This window comes from Danio rerio, chromosome 11, assembly GCF_049306965.1.
Source record: "Danio rerio strain Tuebingen ecotype United States chromosome 11, GRCz12tu, whole genome shotgun sequence".
Classification (NCBI taxonomy): Eukaryota; Metazoa; Chordata; class Actinopteri; order Cypriniformes; family Danionidae; genus Danio; species Danio rerio.
The window spans coordinates 12214735-12235549 of NC_133186.1; the positions used below are offsets into that span (position 1 = coordinate 12214735).

The window sequence follows — 20815 nt, forward strand, 5'->3', positions numbered from 1 at the left end:
CAGAGCGGTGCGTATAGTTGCAACTTTCCTAAAAGAGCAACACAGTCGTGCAGCACGTCCTTTTCAGGATGGCGCTCCGACTGTGCGTTTCTGGATGCGGGGGTTTCCTGGCTCCGGATGATGGACACGATCACTGCATTGCATGTTTGGGGGTCCAGCATGTTAATGCGGTGCTCGCGGGCGGTTCATGTCGTCATTGCGATGCCATGACCGTTGCACAGCTAAGATCGCGGCTAACTTTCGCAAGAGAGCGAGCCACCCCAGTTGCCTCCTGTTCTAAAAAAGCAGCGGGCGCTCGGGCAGATCTGAGGGTTTCAGCGGGAGATAATCCGCCGCCCACGGGCTCGCGGACCTCTCGCTCCTCACGGCGCTCCATCCAAGCTTCGGGTGGTGAGAGTGATCCGTCTAACCAGATGGTAGCTCTCACACTCGCTGACACCGGAGATCAGATGTCCTCCGCGGCATCGGAGGGTGGGCTTTCACTGTCCGACGAAGATCCGGACCCGCTCGCCCCCTCCGGGCAGGTGAGCGCTGTCAAATCGGATCCTGAAGCGGACATGTTAGCCGTGCTTTCCCGGGCTGCTTCGGCCGTGGGGTTGGAGATGGTTTATCCCCCAGCTCCGCGGCCGGACCGACTAGATGGGTGCTACGTAGAGGACCAGAAGGCGAAGCCTTCGAAGCCTCTCGTCCCCTTCTTCCCGGAAGTGCACAGTAGGCTCACGCAGTCTTGGAGGGCACCTTTCTCTGCCCGTGCAGCGTGTGCCTCCGCCCTCACCGCCCTTGACGGCGGAGCTGCCAGGGGGTATGAGGCGATCCCGTCAGTGGAGCGCGCTATCGCGGTCAATCTTTGTCCGCGCGGCGCCTCTACGTGGCGGGGTTTGCCCCGCCTCCCGTCCAAAGCCTGTAGGTTGTCTGCCTCCCTCGGAGCCAGAGCATATAAGGCTGCGGGCCAGGCTGCTTCTGCTTTGCACGCGATGGCCACCTACCAGCGCTACCAAGCGCAGGCGCTGGCCGAGCTGCACGAGGGCGGGTCCAACCCAAGCTTATTACATGAGCTGCGCACCGCGACCGACTATGCTCTTCGGACTACTAAGTCCGCCGCGTGTGCGCTGGGGAGGACGATGTCCACACTTGTGGTTCAGGAACGCCACCTCTGGCTAAACCTGGCCGATATGCGCGACGTTGACAAAGTTCGCTTTCTTGACTCGCCCATATCCCAGGCTGGCCTGTTTGGCGACACCGTCGGTGAATTCACCCAGGAATTCAAGGCGGTGAAAGAGCAGTCGGATGCGATGGGCAATGTCATCTATCGGCGTGGCCGTAAGCCCGCTCCGCCCGCCGAGCCATCCACTTCCGCTGTTCCTCGCAGAGGGCGCCCGCCAACGAGTGCTGCCCCGCCCCCGCCTGCGCCTCCGGCCAAGCGGGCGCGGCGTTCACCTCGAAAGCAGGCAGCCCCTCCTGCCCAGGGCGCCGTTAAGTCCGGTAAACGGACCGCGAAGCGTCCCTGAGACAGGCCATCCGGAGAAGAGGAAACTTGCTCTTTCCCCGCTGGAGGGCGGGGCCCCGATAACAACGGTACTTTTCAGTGCCACCAAAACATCAGTAAAAGAGCACTTTTTCCCTTCCCCGGATGTGACTGCACGAGTTCTGCCAGTCCGGGACGCGCTGCCTTCCGGCTCGCAGACTCTACGTGCTTCGCCAGTGGCTCACGAGCGCTGGGGGGACGGTCTCCCTTCCCTCAGCCCTCCAGCCCCCTCTCCGGAGTCAGGGTGCGGAGCCAGAGCGAATCGCTCTCCTCCAGCTCTTCCGCGGGACCCTCGTGCTTCCCGGATCAGCACACCCACTCCGCGCTGCCCCACCGCTGGTACGTCAGCGATTGTAGCGATGACTCCATTAGCGAGGGCTCTGCCTGCCTGGTTAGCGCGGGCCAGCCCCTCGCGGTGGCTCATACGCACAATCAGACTCGGTTACGCGATTCAGTTCGCGAAACGGCCCCCCAAGTTTACGGGCGTGTATTTCTCCAGGGTCAGCCCCCTGTCCGCCCCTGTCTTGCGAGAGGACATTGCTGCCCTCCTGGCGAAGGGTGCAATCGAGCCGGTTCCTCCAGCCGAGATGGAGAGTGGGTTTTACAGCCCATACTTCATCGTACCCAAAAAGAGCGGTGGGTCACGGCCAATCCTAGATCTGCGCGTTTTGAACCGCTGTCTGCACAGGCTGCCGTTCAGAATGCTCACGCAGAAGCGCATTCTCCAATGCGTTCGTCCTCGGGATTGGTTTGCAGCCATAGACCTGAAGGACGCGTATTTCCATGTCTCCATTCTTCCACGCCACCGCCAATTTCTGCGGTTTGCGTTCGAGGGTCGAGCGTGGCAGTACAAGGTCCTCCCCTTCGGGCTCTCTCTGTCTCCGCGGGTCTTCACCAAACTCGCGGAGGGTGCCCTAGCGCCCCTTCGGCTCGCGGGCATTCGCATACTCAATTATCTCGACGACTGGCTGATTTTAGCCCACTCGCGAGAGCAATTGATTATGCACAGGGACAAGGTGCTTCGGCATCTCCGCCTACTGGGGCTTCAGGTCAACCGAGAAAAGAGCAAACTCGCCCCCGTGCAGAGGATTTCTTTTCTCGGGATGGAGCTGGACTCGATCACCATGGTAGCGCACCTCTCCGAGGAACGCGCTCGCCTGTTGCTGAACTGTCTGAGGGAGCTCGACAGCAAACTAGTGGTCCCACTGAAGTTCTTTCAGAGGCTCCTGGGGCATATGGCATCCGCAGCCGCCGTCACGCCGCTCAGGTTGCTCCATATGAGACCACTTCAGCACTGGCTTTACGATCGGGTCCCCAGACGCGCATGGCACGCGGGCACACACCGGGTCTCGGTTACTGCGCTGTGTCGCCGCGCCCTCAGCCCTTGGAACGACCCCTCGTTCCTACAGGCCGGTGTGCCTCTAGGACAGGCGTCCAGCCATGTTGTTGTTTCAACAGACGCTTCCAACACGGGTTGGGGGGCCGTGTGTCGCGGGCATGCGGCTGCGGGCCTCTGGAAGGGTGCCCAGCTGCATTGGCATATCAATCGCCTAGAGCTGTTGGCAGTGTTCCTCGCTCTCCACCGCTTTTTACCGGTGCTGGAGCGGCAACACGTGCTGGTCAGGACGGACAGTATGGTGGCGGCGGCGTATATCAACCGCATGGGGGGTATGCGCTCTCGCCGCATGTCTCAGCTCGCCCGCCGTCTGCTCCTCTGGAGTCACCCGCGGCTGAAATCGCTGCGCGCCATTCACGTCCCAGGCACGCTCAATCGTGCAGCCGATGCGCTCTCACGACAGCTGTTACGTCCTGGAGAATGGAGACTCCACCCCGAGTCTGTTCAGCTGATATGGGCGCGATTCGGGGAGGCCCAGATCGATCTGTTTGCTTCCCCCGAGAACACTCACTGCCAGTTGTTTTTTTCCCTGACCGAGGGCTCTCTCGGCACGGATGCACTGGCCCACAGCTGGCCTCGGGGCATGCGCAAGTATGCGTTTCCCCCAGTGAGCCTGCTCGCGCAGTTTCTGTGCAAGGTCAGGGAGGACGAGGAACAGGTTCTGCTAGTTGCGCCCCTTTGGCCCAACCGGACCTGGATATCAGAGCTCTCACTCCTCGCGACGGCCCCTTCCCTGGCGGATCCCTTTGAGAGAGGACCTACTCTCTCAGGGACAGGGCACCATCTGGCACCCTCGCCCCGATCTTTGGAACCTCCACGTGTGGTCCCTAGACGCGAGGAAGACTTAGGTAACCTACCGACTGCGGTGGTTAATACCATCACTCAGGCTAGAGCCCCCTCCACGAGGCACGCCTACGCCCTGAAGTGGAGTCTATTCACTGAATGGTGCGTCTCTCGCAGAGAAGACCCCCGAAATTGCCAGATTAGTGTTGTGCTCTCTTTCCTTCAAGAGAAGTTGGACAGCAGGCTGTCGCCCTCCACTCTCAAGGTTTACGTGGCCGCCATCTCCGCTTATCATAGCGCGGTAGCTGGCGGCACCGTGGGAAAGCATAACCTGGTCATCCAGTTCCTTAGGGGTGCTAGGCGAATTAATCCATCTCGCCCCCCTCTCATGCCCTCTTGGGATCTCGCCCTCGTTCTCACGAGTCTGCGATCCGATCCCTTTGAGCCACTCGAATCAGTATCTCTAAGATTTCTGTCCCTGAAGACAGCTCTGCTGGTTGCGTTGGCCTCCATCAAGAGGGTCGGGGACCTGGAGGCATTTTCGGTCAGTGACTCGTGCCTGGAATTCGGGCCGGATTACTCTCACGTCATCCTGAGACCCCGCCCCGGTTATGTGCCCAAGGTTCCTACCACCCCCTTTAGAGATCAGGTAGTGAACCTGCAAGCGCTGCCCCCGGAGGAGGCAGACCCAGCCCTTTCTTTACTTTGTCCAGTTCGCGCTCTGCGCATTTATGTGGACCGTACTCAGAATTTTAGATCATCTGAGCAGCTCTTTGTCTGTTATGGCGGTCGGCAGCAGGGAAGTGCCGTATCGAAACAAAGATTATCCCACTGGATTGTGGATGCCATTTCACTCGCTTATTCGAGTCGAGGTCAGCCGTGTCCCCCGGGAGTTCGTGCACACTCCACTCGGAGCGTTGCATCCTCTTGGGCGCGTGCACGCGGCGCCTCTCTAACAGACATCTGTAGAGCTGCGGGCTGGGCGACACCCAACACATTTGCAAGGTTTTACAATCTGCGAGTGGAGCCGGTTTCCTCAAGGGTATTAGGTAACCCTTTGGTGATTGAGGAGACAACTCGGTAGGGTGTTGAAACACGCTTGCTGCGCCATTCTCCCTAACACGGAGGTACGTGCGCCTTTTTTATCTGTCAGTAAAGTTCCCCGTCAGGTGAGCCCTGCAGATTCCTCCGTGGCCCCCAGCACTGACTCAGCGGAGGAGTCACTTGCTGGCCCACTACGTTGTAGGTCTGCCCGCTGGTCAGCCCGCGTTTTGGGTATAGGTGCCTGCTATGCGTGATCCCCACTAGGCGATCCCATATGCTTATTCCGCCACGGTTAAGTCCCCCCCCTGGGTGGACCCGTGTCTTCCCTCTCCGCTAACCACTCTTTTGCTATGCGTACTCCCCCTTTTTAGGGCTAGTCCATATGTAAATTCTGCCATCTATCCCCCCCTTGGGTAACGGATGGCCTCCGCAGCGTCCTCCCTATCGGGATTGCACGCTTCCCAACGTACTGTCGTATTTCCTAGAATTATCTAGATGCTCACGACTTCCCAAAAAATATATCTAAATCCGTAAAACTTCTGTTGAAGTAGGATAAATTAGGGCCAGGGACACGTTGGAGGACCGCGCCCCCCATGATGTGGGTGCGTCACGCTTGCTTGACTATCTCCTCATCGGGGGTGTTGGTAAGGTGCAGTCATTATGGCGCTTTCAATGGGCTCCCAATGCGTGGATTTTACAAATCAAATCCACTTATAGTGCTGAAGTTCCCCCCGAAGGGGAACGTTCGAGGTTACTAAAGTAACCCTTCGTTCCCTGAGGAGGGGAACGGAAGCACTATACTCCGTCGCCATAATGACTGTCCCTTAGCTGTTTGAAAGTCTCTTCAGCTTAAAAGGATGGCGTCTGCTGGCTTCAGGTGTGCTTATATGCTGAGATAATTGCAGATGTCGCACACCTGCGCAAGCTTACGCTGCCAATTAATTTCATTCATTGGCCCGTTCAATACTCTCCAGACAAGCGGCTTCTGATCCGAATCCTCCCAATGCGTGGATTTTACAAATCAAATCCACTTATAGTGCTTCCGTTCCCCTCCTCGGGGAACGAAGGGTTACTTTAGTAACCTCGAACGTTATCCCGATAGACTTGATTAGCTGGATCAGGCATCTTTAATGTCATGTAAAAGTTGACATCTGACATCATGGACCTCACTCAGGACATTTTGTTACGGCTTCTCCTACCATAATACACCTAAAGCAGGAATTGCTGTAAAACTCGTCAATGACAGGGAAGTGTTTTCTCTCATCAACAGCAAGGAAAGAGACAAAATAATTTATCAATTTGAAGCACATAATAATACCAGCTATGTAAAGCACAAATGATGTCCTTCAATTCGGATAATCCAGTGGCCATCATCCTTAACCAATCTCCATTATTGTAAGCTGCTTGCTTTTCTGTCCGTTTCACTGCTCTGTTTGTTAGATGTTTGCTCCCAGTTTCTTTTGCAGTCTGAAGTGCGTCACATCCGCTGCTTACTGCACAGGCTGTAAAACATGTTCCCCTCCATGTAATGTTAGGATTGTGAGGGCGCACGCAACATCTAAGTCCAAACTGAAGTAAATATAATTTGATTATATGGTTTGGAATTGGTTATTTTATGAGATTATTTCGATTTTTTTCGATTATTTTGCAGGATCGCGAAAAATGACTTTTTGTTGATTTTGTGTTGGATTCTGTTTAGGGTCTTAATGACAAGTCTAACTTATTTTAATTATATTTCTCAATGGTGGAGTAAATAAACACTCTTTTTACCCTGTCAAAAACACTTTTTTGCTTCATATCTCTTTCAATGCTAATGAGCTGCTGCTCAACCCCGTCCCTCTCTGGGTCAAGAATGGCTGTGTTAGTTGCACACATCATAATGACAAAAGTTAAGATCATGCTAGGTCGTCTCCTGCACTATATTATCATCACACATATTATATTACATATTGACATTGCAGCCTGCATTTATCTATGTAAAATGTATTTAAACAAATATCTATATATAAAAAGGGACACTACTGGATTAAAAAAATTCTCAAAACTTAGGCCACCTTTACACTTACATGTTTTAGTTTTAAAACGCATCAGTTTTGCTACAGTTACATGTTCCATCCACACTACCCTGAAGTTTTCAAGCCTTCAAGCCAGAAATCAAACCTTACATAAAACCCAGGCCTGTAGCCAGACACCTAAAAGGAGTGGTTCTTTTTTTCTCAAAAAGTGGACCTTTTTGTAGTTATTCGCCTCAAATTATGAGGTTCAAATACTGCATTTTAGTGACATTTTAAGCAAAATTTGTGCTGGATTAGTTTGTCAGATGGTTATCATTACCAAACTTTTTCATGCAACAAAAATATTTTCTATATTTTGATCGTTTTGCTGATTTGCAGTGCTTATCATGCAATTGTATTTTTTGTTTACCAAAAGGTATTTTTATTTACAAATGTACATTTAAACTGTATTATTACAGTTTCATAAATAATGTAATGAATGAGATTAGAATTTTAAAAATATATAAAAAATTAAATGCTAATTTATTATCATCCATCACAGAAAAACAAACAAAAAATGGCAATCTGTAAAACTTGTTTTAAATTAAAAACTGTAGCCTACATGCAAATAACTGCTCAGCTAATTTGCTCAGTCAGAATTAATCCATTTAAAAAAGAAAAGCCTTCATTTATTGGTATTTTATTGGTTATTCTTCCTAAAGCCTTCTTCTATTGGTTATTTTCACATTTTATTATGGCATACTGTCAAAACGGGGACAAATGAGCTCATAGGGGGCAAATTCTGGACATTGTCAAGGGGGGGTCTGTCTATCGAACCACCCGAACACCCCTGGCTACGGGCCTGAAAACAATGTACAAAAGTGGAAAACTTAATCCGAAGTCATGTTTAAAAGCTCACTCACTCACTCACTCACTCACTCACTCTCTCACTCTCTCACTCTCTCACTCACTCACTCACTCACTCTCTCACTCTCTCACTCACTCACTCACTCACTCACTCACTCACTCACTCACTCACTCTCTCACTCACTCACTCACTCACTCACTCACTCTCTCACTCACTCACTCACTCACTCATTCACTCACTCACCCTTGACTTGTTCCAAACCATCTGCTAAACATAAAAGATTATATTTTGAAGAATTTTGGAAACATGTAAACATTTACATCCATAGAAGGAAAAACAAATACTACGAAAGTCAAAGGTTAAAGGTTTCCATTACTCAACAGAACAGGTGCGTTGAAACAAGTCAAGGGTGAGTAAATGTTGGAAGAATCTTCAATTTTAAGTGAACTATCCTTTTATGCCAAGGCATAAATTTGATGTAGATTCACTTTTGGTGATTCGCCTCACTTTATTGCTTTGTGTTTAGTGCAAAATGGCCTTTAGACCTGTCTTGATTTTCATCTCAAGATGTTTTACCTGTGCTGGTCCCACTGGATCACGAGCTGGTGAAGGGGGGGCGTCTGTTTTGCTGGGAAGGTGGTGGAGGAGGTGGAGCTTGGTTACGGGCATTAGCATTACCATGGCCTCTCCGGTTAGTGAGTTTCGCCTCTGTGGCAACTCCGGGGCTGGGTCACCATTTGCAGTAGGCGGCTGACGATAAGGTGGAGGTGGTGGAGGTGCATATCCAGAAGAAATTGAAGATGATGAAGAGGAGCGAGATGAAAGGGGAGGATGTCTAAGAGTCCCCTCATGAGCAGGTGAAGGTGGAGGCCCTTTGCTTACAGGTGGTGGTGGTGGTGGAAAGGGATTGTCACGACTCTGCCCAGAGCCCTGTTGAGCTGAAGAGGGTCCACGATTGCCAGCACGATTGAACAGTGGAGGAGGAGTAGCGGAGTAGGTGGGTTTTAGGGTGGAACTGCTTGGAACTGATGGTTTGGAGACGTCTGGAAGTGAGGGACGATGATTTCATTGCTGTTCGGGAGGTGAGGTGCGACATCCATCACCACGACTGGAGCCGTCCTCTTCAGAATTACTCAGACCTCGAGGTACTGCAGGGCGAGAGCCAAGTGGATGCAAAGCTGAACGCTTTGCGATCGATTTTCAAATAAATAAACAAAAGAGAGCAAAAAATGTTCAATGGAAACACCAAGACTCTAGAAATATGCATAAAAATCATGAATCAAATGCATTTTAATTTGACTAAAAGATTTGCATAATTTTTCCCAGAGATGGGTTGTGGCTGGAAGGGCATCCGCTGCGTAAAAACTTGCTGGATAAGTTGGCGGTTCCTTCCGCTCTGGCGAACCCGAATTAATAAAAGGGACTAAGCCAACAAGAAAATGAATGAATGAATGAATTTGCATAATTTATGCATTTAATTTGATTTGAAACTTTAGATAAAGTGGATTCTCAACCCACAGAAATGATTATGTTTATTATTCATATATCATGTTAGCTTCCTGTAATGTAAAGATTTCATTCCCTCAAACCAGGGATCACCAAACTTGTTCCTGGAGGGCCGGTGTCCAGCAGATTTTAGCTTCAACCCTAATCAAACACACCTGAACAAGCTAATCGAGGTCTTACTAGGTATACTTGAAACATCCAGGCAGGTGTGTTGAGGTAAGTTGGAGTTAAACCCAGCAGAAACACCCGCCCTGCAAGAACCGAGATTGGTGACCTCTGCCTTAAACACACGAGATAGAATCTTTGTTTTAAATTTTGCGCATAAATTCGCAACTTTGAAAGAAAACAGTTTTTGAAAAGGAAACTGACCACCGACGGGTCGTAATTTAGGCACTGCTTCACTGAACAACCCTCCCATTGCCTTTGGACCAGAGCCACCTTCAAAACCTTCTCCACCACCACCACCACTATTGTCTCCGCCGCCTCCCCCTCCCCCTCCTCCTCCACCACTTCGACCTCCAGCCTCTGTCAAAAAAATAAATAAATACGTTTTGTTGATCAAATAATAATGCAATAATTCAAATATTATTTATCAAAAATGACTTGTATTTTGGAGTGGAGTCCAGTCGACTTACTTTCAAGAACAGGTGCACTTCTGTCATTGACCCCGGTCGTCTTCTTTAGTTTGGCGCCTTAACAGATGTCTGACAGAAGAGCACCTCTTCCTTTTGCTTCATCTCGGTTCAGTTTTGGAGCTGTCGTGTTTGGCTGAACGAAAACACATTTGTATGTAGTAGAAAAATGTGTTCATTATTACTATTTTTTTAAATTCACTGACATTCACTGATGTTAATTATAATTCACTGACTCTCTTATATATATATGTGTGTGTGTGTGTGTGTGTGTGTGTGTGTGTGTGTGTGTGTGTGTGTGTGTGTGTGTATAAAACTTATAATATAATATATAACTTTTTATGTGGTTTAAACGTCTTATTTAGGTAGGAAAACTTTAAAAGCTTTAACATGCCATGAAAAAGAATATTAAAAGAATATTAAATAAATATTGTCTGTAATAAGTATGTGACTGATTCTCTCTTCGGCATCTTTAGTATCCAACCAGATAAAGTGCTGGAGGGTCCAAATAATGGTCAAATCTTATCTGGGAAAGAGAACTCAATGCATTTATTACATTTCCTATGTTTTCGAAAATGAATATGTGCCTGTTATTGTTTCTGGGCCAACAGCGCCCCCAGCTGGATTGAGCATGGTCATATCAAGTGAAATTAAAAACTTAAGACCGCTTTAAAATTTGAAAAAATAAAAAAAATAAAAAATGAAAAACAATGGCCTCTTTTCATTATTTACAAAGTAGCAATAACAACTAATTATGACACCGTGATTACATTTATATCCCTCTATAATATATTGGATGAAACATCTTTGCGTGCGAGCTAAATTATGAAGCAAAAACAGTAAATGCACGCAATATGGCCGAATGGCAGTAATGCACGCAGTAAATAACAATATGGCCGAATATGCACAACAAAAAAACTGACGATGTCTGTGTATTAGTTTGTTTCTATTTATCATAACATTTTTGACCATTTCATTATAATATAAATAATATGTAATCAAAATATATACAGATTCTACTATTAATAAATATATAATGCTGTCAAAGTGCGAGGCTATTTGAATGAAAACAAGCGCAGCCCGGTTTACCTCAGCTCCGATGACGCAAGAAATAGAATGTCTGGAACACATGCAGTACATGACGTAGTGCTTATCTAGCTCTGAATTTTCTACACGCGCATCATTATTTTTTCATTTGTAGAGCTGTAAAACATGTCTATGGAGCGAAAACATAGTTCTCACAGCTATCAGGTGTATGGTTTCCGTACACCCCCAATACCCGGCACGAACGAGGCTGCGTTTCATCCCGTTTGTGTCGGTGAGGGATATGAGAAGAGTAGGAGAGAGGACGAGTGTTTAGATAGGAGGCCAGGCAGGAAACGAAAGATGGAGGAGATTTCTGCTGAAGAGCCTCCAAGAAAGAGAATGAAAGAGTTTTTTAAGGGGTGTGAGAGAAAGAGGAAAATAGAGGACGGTCTTGATGAGGGACCAGAGAGAAAAAGAAGAAAATATGAGTATTTAGATAGGAGGCCAAACAGGAAAAGAAAGATGGAGGAGATTTCTGCTGAAGAGCCTCCAAGAAAGAGAATGAAAGAGTTTTTTAAGGGGTGTGAGAGAAAGAGGAAAATAGAGGACGGTCTTGATGAGGGACCAGAGAGAAAAAGAAGAAAATATGAGTATTTAGATAGAAGGCCAAACAGGAAAAGAAAGATGGAGGAGATTTCTGCTGAAGAGCCTCCAAGAAAGAGAATGAAAGAGTTTTTTAAGGGTTCTGAGAGAAAAATTAATGGGGAAGACAGTTTGTCTTTTTCTAGTTTGCCTAATAGGAGGCTAAGCAGAAAAAGAAAGTGGGAAGAGAGTTCTGCTGAAGAGCCTCCGACAAAAATAAGCAGGACAGAGTATTTTATTAAGGGGTTTAAGAGAAAAAGGAAAATGGAGGATATATTTGAAGAGGGACCCGAGAGAAAAAGGAGAAAATATGAATATTTAGAGTGTTTAAATAGGAGGCAACCCAGAAAAAGAAAGAGGGGTGAGATTTTTGGTGAAGAGCCTCTCAGAAAAAGGAAAGAGGATCACTATTTTGATGGGGGGTTAAAAAGTAAAAGAAAAAGGGAAGAGATTTATTTTGAAGAGTCTTCTAGAAAGATAGAGGATGTTGATATGGGGTCAGAGACAAAGAGGAAAAGGGAGGAGGGTTTTGATGAGGGACCAGAAAGAAAAAGGAGAATGTATTTTGATTGGAGGCCGAACAGAACAAGAAAGAGAGAGGAAAGTTTTGTTGAAGAGCCTTTAAGAAAAAGGAGAAAATCAGAGTATTTTGATAGGAGACCGAACAGAAAAAGGAAGCCGGAAGACAGTTCTGTTATAGTGTCTCTGAGGAAAAGGAGAAAGGATGAGTATTTTGATAGTGGGCCGAACAGTAAAAGAAAGAAGGAAGAAAGTTCTGTTGAGCATCCGGAAATGTGGAGAATGTTGGAGAGCTTTAAAAAGCTGACCACTTTTTACTCCAGTCCAACAATTGAATTAATGGATGTCCAGAGTTCTTCCAGCCATTCTGTTTCGGTTCAAGCACACCACAGTCCAACCAGTGATATTCTGAGGCGGTATGAAGTCAGAAGAATTCTCTGTAGGAGAGGATCTGACACCATCTACGAGGGCAGGCGTATGACCGATAACCTCAAGGTGGCAGTGAAAGTTGTAAGAAAGTTTTGGGAGGTGACATGCATAGTGGTAAGTAAACCAAAGCTTCTTTTCCCCCCACACAGTATGGCTTTTCACACTTGTCATTGATAACCTGCGTCATAATCTAAACCATTTAAAGGGAATCCTAGAATTTCACATACATTATAATACACATAACAAATAGCTTCATTGTGGTTTTGATGCATTTATTATATACTGTATGTACAGTGCTCAGCTTATATAAATACACCCTTCACAATCCTCTTTTAAATTCATATTTTTATAGGAAGCTAGACAATATTATATTTGTGCATGTACATTAGATTAGCCAGTACTGAAGTCAAATCTGGAGCTTATCTAACAAAATAACTTATGATAACAATCCAAAATTAGTACACCCAAATTTATGTGTCATAGAAAAGTATTAAATACAAATTAAAAAAAAAAAGAGGAAAAATCAAGAGAAGCAAAGAATATTTAAAAATTGTATCAAAATTGGGTTGTAATTTTTGCAATATTTTACTAAATTTTATTGTATTATCTTTCAATTTCTAAATATGTTTGGTGACAAAATTGTTATTTTGATAAATATATGTGTTTAATGAATCTGTTTTGTTTAAATGCACCAAAATACATTGCCTATATTCACTGAGAAATGCATAAAATATTCATTTTCAAAATGGGGTGTACTCAATTATGCTGAGCACTGTAACTGAGAAAAAGACTTTAGAAATGTAACTTTGACTATACTGACAGAATTCCTAGATAGAAGTAAACTTGATGTATTAACTGACACAATCATTTTTAGGAAACGCTAACAGTTCACTTATATTTGAATACATTTTTCGTCAATGTGTCGACTTGCATGAGAAAGTTCAATTTAATGTTGATTTATTTTTTTCAAAATTATTCAAATTAAAAGGATAGTTCATCCATCATGCATTCACCATCAGGTGGTTCCAAATGTTTTTGAGTTTCTTTTGTTGAAAGAATACTGAATACTTGTAACCATTGACTTCCATAGTACGAGCAATAAATGCTAAATTGTACTTTTACCTTTAGTTAAAAAGGAGTACAGAATGATGATTAAGCAGTGTGAAAGCCATCTTTTTAAACTGAAAATGTAAATAATTTGGATTAAAATGGACTAACTTTTTTTTTTTCTTTTCCAGCCTGGTCATCCTGTAGCCCTTCCATTAGAAGTCGGTCTATTAGCCCTTGTTAATAAGAGCCTCAGAGGTCCAAAGACCATTCAGCTGCTGGACTGGCAGGATCTGCCTGATTATTACACTATTATCTTGGAGTGTCCATCACCACGGGTTTGCCGTGAAGCCAACTTGAGTCAACAGAGCAACGGTGAGAAGCTTTTTGTTTTTAATTTCTGTTCAAGAGGTGATTTTTATTTACATATATTAAAATGTACAGTTGATGGCAGAATTATTAACCCCCATTTGATTTTTTTTCTTTTTTAAATATTTCCCAAATGATGTTTAACAGAGCAAGGAAATTTTCACAGTATGTCTGATAATATTTTTTCTTCTGGAGAAAGTTTTATTTGTTTTATTTCGACTAGGATAAAAGCAGTTTTTAATTTTTGTGATTCGCACCCCACCCATGGGGGAAAATGAACAGAACCCAAAATCTACAAAAAATGTCGACACCTTCATGCATTATATAAAGATGATAAGTTTGATTTAGTCCTTTATCAGATTGTTAATCCATGATGTTTTTTTTTTTTTTTTGTTCAACACAGGAACAATATCAACAATTGCAGGAAAGTCCAACAGCTCTGGGCTGTATGATACCGATCAAAGTGCAACATCAGTATCCAGTTCCAGCACAGATGATGAGCCAGCGAGAAACATGAGGATGACAGCCAATATAGATTTTGTACTTCTCTGGACCCATAACAGAGAAGACAAACTGCTACAACCGATTAGCGTTGAGATGGTGTCCGCTCAGTCGGTAAAGCAGCCTGCTGTGCCAGTACATCCAAGACCCGCTGGACCTGCTGGAAATGGACAAAACATTTTGAATGGGTTTGAATTAATAAGAATGGTTGTCCATGGAACATTTGGCACCGTCTATGAAGGGAAACGCAGACGAGATGGCATTAAGGTATGAATCTTACTATTCATTTCAGGTCCAAGAAATGTCTTTCATCTTGTTTACAATCATATGAAATGTTTTGTTTTGTTGTTCAGGTGGCAGTAAAATTCACCAGAAAACGCAGGAGCATGCAGTACATCAACATTGTAAGGATCTTTTTCAGATATTTACATGTAAATAAAAGAGTTTGTCCAGTATATCCATCCATATTGGGGAAATGAAAATCTAATAATCCTTAAAATGATTTTTCTTCTAGCCTGGACATTTTGCACCCGTTCCATTAGAGGTGGCCAGGTTACTCATGCCTAAAAACGACCCAACAGTTCCACAGAAGTTTAAGCTGCTGGACTGGCAGGACAAGCCCGATTACTACATTATGGTCCTGAAGCGTGCCTCATCGTGGAAAGGTTTGCCACATTATGCCACATGTTATGATAATGTGCAACTGGTTTGTCTTGTGTCTTGAACTAAGAATCATAAGAAACATATTAAAACAAAAATCTAGTTGAATTTTAGGGCAATGATCAAGTTTTTAATCCAGGTCTTTAGTTCAATCTTTGACTCTCAAAAGCATCTGCTAAATGACTAAATCTAAAGAATCAGAAATAATTGAAGTTCTGACAGAGTGCGGGTGAATAATTCCCATTAAAGTATACCATCAGCACCAGGGAGTCAGTTGAAAGGCCAGAAATATACTTTAAAAATAAACAATTGACCTAAATATTGAGGAGAGGACTTGGGGAATGTGTCTCTTTTGTAATCATGTGTTATTTATTAGCATTAGAAAAATGTCCACAGATTTTAAGGTAAATTTGGACCTTTCTGTGTTTCTTTAATGTTTTGTTGTTTAGCTATAATATTGTGTATCATGGGTTTTGAATATGTAATGATGCAAATAATGAGATCAAAATGTATTTTTAATGTTTTGGACTGTCAGAATTTTATGCATTAACGTAGACATGAATAAGTAAATAATGATAATTGAGATGGTATTTTCCTGTGCAATGAAATTAATACTTTTACATGCTTTTAAAGGTGAAGGAAAATATTTCTTGTGTGGTTAATTACAGTATATTGAAATGAAATGGAGATGGCCGTCTAACTAATGATGTAATGTGATTGACTGTGGGATAAATGGGTGGAGTGAGATTTGATTATTTCCTTTATAAGATTTTTAATCCAGGGCATTGTTTTGTTTTTGTTTTTTTGTTTTTTTTTCAATACAGATACAAAATCAACAACTGCACCGCAAGAAAAGAACCTGCTACAACCGATTACTGTTGAGATGGTGTCTGCCTTGTCATCGATGAAACAGTGTACTCTGCCAATATATCAGGGCCCTGCTAGAAATGGACAGAAAAGGTTGAGGGGGTTTGTATTAAAGAGAATGATTGGCCAGGGAGGATTTGGAAGAGTCTATAAAGGGACCCGCATACACGATGGCAGAAAGGTATCATTGCTTTTTCACACAGCAAAATGTTTTATCTCACTATCCATTTTGATTCCTCTTAGTGCTTTTGATCTTGTTTACAATAAAATAATTTGTTTTGTTGTTCAGGTGGCAGTAAAGTTCATCAAGAAGTGGGCGACCATGCAGTACATCAATATTGTAAGCATATTTTTCAAACATTTACATGTAACTAAATTAAAAGATTGTCCAGTGTATCCACATATGGGAAAGGATCTTCATCTAACAATCCTTAATGACCTTTCTTCTAGCCGAGACATTTTGCACCTGTTCCATTAGAGGTTGCCCTGATGCTCATGGTTAATAAGAGCCCCAGGGTTCCAGAGATCATTCGGCTCCTGGACTGGGAGGACTATCCTGGCCACTACATCTTGGTTTTGGAACTTTCCACACCCTGTGAAGATCTGAGCGTCTATGTTAAACGATCTGGAGGATTCCTCAATGAAACCAAAGCACGGGTTATCATGGGGCAGACGATACGGGCCGCTCAAGTGTGCTGTGCTCGCGGAGTCTTTCACCGTGACATAAAGCTGGAGAACCTGCTGATCAACCCACAAACACTCCGGGTCAAACTGATTGACTTTGGGTGCGGGGACCTCCTGAAGGATTCTGCGTATCATCACTACAGTGGTATGTGTATTATGACGCAAATTTCAAACAGTTTTGAACTTCAATTCTAATGACAAGTGACAGTAAGGGTTAGATCAACCAAAACTGAAAGTTCTGTTAATTACTAGGGCTGTGTGTTTAATCAAAATCGATTCGGAATTTAAAACATTTCGATTAGCTAATCAAGTGATATTGGAGTAATATTGCTGGAATTAATAACAGAAATAATTTTTTGGGGAAACTAATGCTTTAAAGCATGTTGTAATAACCACAAAACATGCTAATGTATACAGTGAAAACCTGTGGTAGTATTTCAGCATAATCTCTCTTCTCTTCAACATAATCTCTCTTCTCTTCAGGGACGAGACAGTATTCCCCTCCTGAGTTTAACATGATGAGACGGTACCATGGGAAACCTGCCACTGTGTGGTCATTGGGAATCCTGTTATATGTACTGCTGTGTGGACGCCTTCCACGATCCAGGATTTTGCTGCGGATGAATTCAAGCTGTTGGTCCAGTTCTCGCTTGTCACATGGTGAGTTGCCATTCATCACAACAAAAATCAATTATATTTCTGAATCACTCACAAGTTTAAAGCTTACAGCTTCATACAAGGACAACTGTAAGACGTCAAGTTTAAAATTCCTCTTTCTCTCTTTTCTGCAGACTGTTGTGATCTGATTTGCTGCCTCCTGCAACAAGATCCATCTAAGCGGATCAGTTTAGAAGACATCCCGCATCATCCATGGTTTAAGGTATTTTGAAAAAATATTCACATTTCATCTTTTTTATGTGTTTGTTTTATAAGTACATAATTCACTCTAACATCAGAATAAATCCAAGTGTAATGTAGACATTAGACCTAATTTCTGTATTTTCTTTTCAGGTCACCAAATGTAGCAGCTTGCCAAAGAGGTAAAATATCACCACAGTTTTATAGTTCCCTCTACACCTAATTATCTGGTGGGATCGACAAGTTTTGGTTTGTCGTTATTTTAATTATTCATTTTATTTAAGATACAGATCAAAGCAAACTATTTCTCACTGTTTAAGGGGCTGACCATTCATTACATCTCGTGTTGACTTTCTTCAGGGTGTATCAAGCATTAAAATAAGGGAATTAGTCCACACCTGCCAAGATTTGTCTCTGAAGGGTGTAATGGTGTCTGGATGAGGGAATTACAGGAGTTTTCCTGGAGAAATTACGTGGCGGGTCTGAAAAAACGTGAGACTCCCTGGAAAAGGAGTGTTGGCAGGTATGGGTCAGTCCCCTGTGTGATTTGCACCCGACCCATGGGGTAAACGAACAGAACCCAAAATCATGCAAACCAACTAATTATGATTATCTATATTTTATATGATTAGTTATGAGTTAATGCAAATGTCAGAAACAAGAGGCTGATTAACATGTAAATTTGAATACTTTGAACCAGGGCTGCCAACTCACACACATTCAGCATCAGACTCATGCAATTGGTAGTATTTTTATGGCAAAAAATGTCCACTTCCTCATGCATCCCCTCACCCTGCCCGCTCTTCAGATATTACAGGGTGTAGACGTATCCCGTCTGAACGGTTGTTGTTCAGGGATACAGCTGCAGCTGGAAATAAACTAGAATTATTTAAATCACTTCTTAAATTACCCATTAATTGTATTTTATTAACACCTACCCTCACAGTAATGTAATTATTTTTGTACAGTAATCATATTGTTCAACTAATATAAATAATTATCGTTAATGTATATTCACAGCTGTATCCTTTCTAGTCTTCACCTGTCTGAACTAACACTATGCTTGATTGTTGTAAATGTTCACCCTGTTTGCTCTGTACCCAGAAATGCTGCACAGCAGGGGAAGATCAGGCCACTACATGAGAACGAGAGGGAAACACCGAAGGGAATCAAAGTAGGATAAGTATCGCTGGATAAGTATCATCTTTTTATCTTCAGCGCTGAAAGCTACTGTTCTTCGATGCAACTCATGGGGCCGACAGGTATGGAGTGAATTTTGTGCCAATATTTTACAAACAAATCCAGCATTTTGCGAAGACTCACTCGACTCGCTAACAAAGCAAAACCCAGTGGTGCTTCACGAATACAATCACATTTCACAGAAAAATACAGCTGTATACCTGTCCATTACGAGTTTGAGGCGGTTGCTCTCCTCTGAGACTCTCTACCCGATTTCCTCAGATGCAATCGGGTGGATTCTCCAACTAGTGCATTCAGGCGGATTTTCTTGCAAATGCGGTTGCGCCATTTCTTTCAACGAGACAGTAGATGGCGCTATGGGTCAGTCTACGTTACTCTCCTAGAGGAAGCCTGAAACCCATGCCTAAACTACAGCTGACTAAAATAAAATGATCGGTGAACAGATGAGTTTCTGTCTTACTGTATCTACTTAACATAATATATCGATCATTTTGACGTTAATGTAAACGGTTAGTATAAAATCAGCAGTTACGAGGCTGTAACATTATCATTATTTCTATATATTTTACATTATTGCGAAAAATTAACCTCGCTATTCTATTAAATGAAATATTATAATGTAGATAGATATGACATATGTTCTTTTGCTTTAAACATAATCACTAATGTAGGACAGTATAACTAATTACTTAATGTGTTTGTGGTTAGATGTAAATGTTTGATTTCCCGATTAAACTCGTCGTGGAGGGCTGATAAAATGTGTTAAAATGTTGCAATAACCTGTTTGGCGTAACATAATCTTAATATAATATTCCCAAGATGATTAATATATGATTAAAATAATTATTTAAATAATACAAAAAATCAACCTAACCTTTAGCTACTAATTATGCATAAAAATATGAAGTAAAAAATAAGAATTAGCTTATTAAATGTTTTATTATAATGAAAAATGTATTAGCTGGCGCTTTTAAGTGTAATAATGTTTCAATAAACTGGTGAAAAGGCAGAAACTCACCTGTTTGCTGTAGTGTTTTACGTAATATAATATTCATTTCATATTCCCTAGTTTCAACATATCTATTAATTATTATCTTAGAATTATTAATTAAAAAAAAAATGCTAAACTAATAATTGTGTATATAAATATAGACTGAAAATTAAATGTTTTATTACTTTAAAATTAATTAGCTGAATCCTAAATAAAAGTTTATTATTATTATTATTATTATTATTATTATTATTGATGTGTTTATTTATTATTATTATTATTATTATTATTATTATTATTATTATTATTATTATTATTATTATTGATGTGTTTATTATTATTATTATTATTATTATTATTATTACTATTATAGTGTTTATCATATTATTATTATTATTATTATTATTGTCTTTATTTATTATTATTATTATTATTATTATTATTATTATCATTGTGTTTATTATATTATTATTATTATTATTATTATTATTATTATTGTGTTTATTTATTATTATTATTATTATTGTGTTTATTATTATATTATTATAGTTTATTAGTATTAGTATTAGTATTATTATTATTAGATGTTTTATTTAATTAAAAATGCTGAAGTTTAAGCCCAGGTTTCAGGCTTCCTCTTGGAGACTGACGTAAACTGACCCATAGCGTCATCCGCTGTCCTGAAGGAGGAAAGTGGCGCATCCGCACTCGCGAGAAATCTGTCTGAATGCGCCAGTGAGGAATCCACCTGGATGTGTCTGGAGGGAATCGGGTAAAGAGAATCTCAGAAGAGGGCCACTGTCTCGCATCCGCAACAGACAGGTCGCAGCTGTATGCACTAGATCTGGTGTTTGTTCGAGGGCCGAAATGCAGTAGGGTGGACGGTGTCTGTGAAATGTGATAATGGATATGTGAAGCATGTTTACTATTCTACCTTTACAATACATTACTGGGTTTTCGCAAGCAAGTTGAGTGATTCTTTGCAAAATACTGGATTTTTTGGCACTAAATTAACTCCATAGTCTTCACTCCATTGACGCGCCTCTTAAAGGGTCATGAAAGCTCCCTACTTTATTATATTACTGATGAGGCGAGACAACGACACAGCTAAAAGCATCACAGCTCCAAGTTCTACATGTACAACACTGAATTTGTTCAATACAAAGCAAATTAAATCAAAATAACTGTTTCTGTCATTTATTGAAAGTGTACATGATAAAGTAATGTCTAATTAAAATATTAAATAGATATAAGAATATAAGGAATTCATGCAA

General features: G+C 42.7%; 1 protein-coding gene and 1 long non-coding RNA gene across 6 annotated transcripts in view; one reads left to right on the forward strand and one right to left on the reverse strand.

Annotated features, from left to right (window-relative positions):
• Positions 1 to 10846: 10846 nt before the first annotated feature.
• Positions 10847 to 20719, forward strand: pimr93 (Pim proto-oncogene, serine/threonine kinase, related 93). Of its 3 annotated transcripts, none has more exons than XR_012387050.1 (13): positions 10847 to 12478; positions 13603 to 13786; positions 14184 to 14548; positions 14635 to 14685; positions 14796 to 14946; positions 15766 to 15989; positions 16098 to 16148; positions 16259 to 16637; positions 16976 to 17152; positions 17284 to 17372; positions 17504 to 17532; positions 18455 to 18702; positions 20320 to 20719. XR_012387050.1 is itself a non-coding variant. In XM_073916485.1 (13 exons), the coding sequence occupies exons 2-13, from the start codon at positions 11459 to 11461 to the stop codon at positions 18531 to 18533; spliced, it is 2799 nt and encodes a 932-aa protein (XP_073772586.1). In that variant the 5' UTR covers positions 10970 to 11193; positions 11354 to 11458; the 3' UTR covers positions 18534 to 19660. The 3 variants fall into 3 exon arrangements, 2 of the variants coding, with proteins under 2 accessions (XP_068074736.2, XP_073772586.1); XM_073916485.1 differs by lacking the exon at positions 20320 to 20719 and having other exon boundaries at positions 10970 to 11193; positions 11354 to 12478; positions 18455 to 19660; XM_068218635.2 differs by lacking the exon at positions 20320 to 20719 and having other exon boundaries at positions 18455 to 19660.
• LOC141376557 (uncharacterized) overlaps positions 13807 to 20815 on the reverse strand; it is a 51974-nt gene continuing 44965 nt past the window's right edge. The window contains exon 4 of one of the 3 annotated variants that reach the window (XR_012387062.1): positions 13807 to 14441. This is a non-coding gene — a long non-coding RNA (uncharacterized lncRNA). The remainder of the gene's footprint in view (positions 14442 to 20815) is intronic. The other 2 variants (XR_012387064.1, XR_012387063.1) reach the window with 2 other exon arrangements.

Excerpts from the sequence above, each read along its gene's own strand:
- pimr93 (XM_068218635.2), top strand. The coding sequence starts at position 10,961 with ATGTCTATGGAGCGAAAACATAGTTCTCACAGCTATCAGGTGTATGGT. Across the intron at positions 16,149-16,258 it reads CCATGCAGTACATCAATATT|CCGAGACATTTTGCACCTGT; the intron begins GTAAGCATATTT and ends CCTTTCTTCTAG. Across the intron at positions 17,153-17,283 it reads CAGTTCTCGCTTGTCACATG|ACTGTTGTGATCTGATTTGC; the intron begins GTGAGTTGCCAT and ends TCTTTTCTGCAG.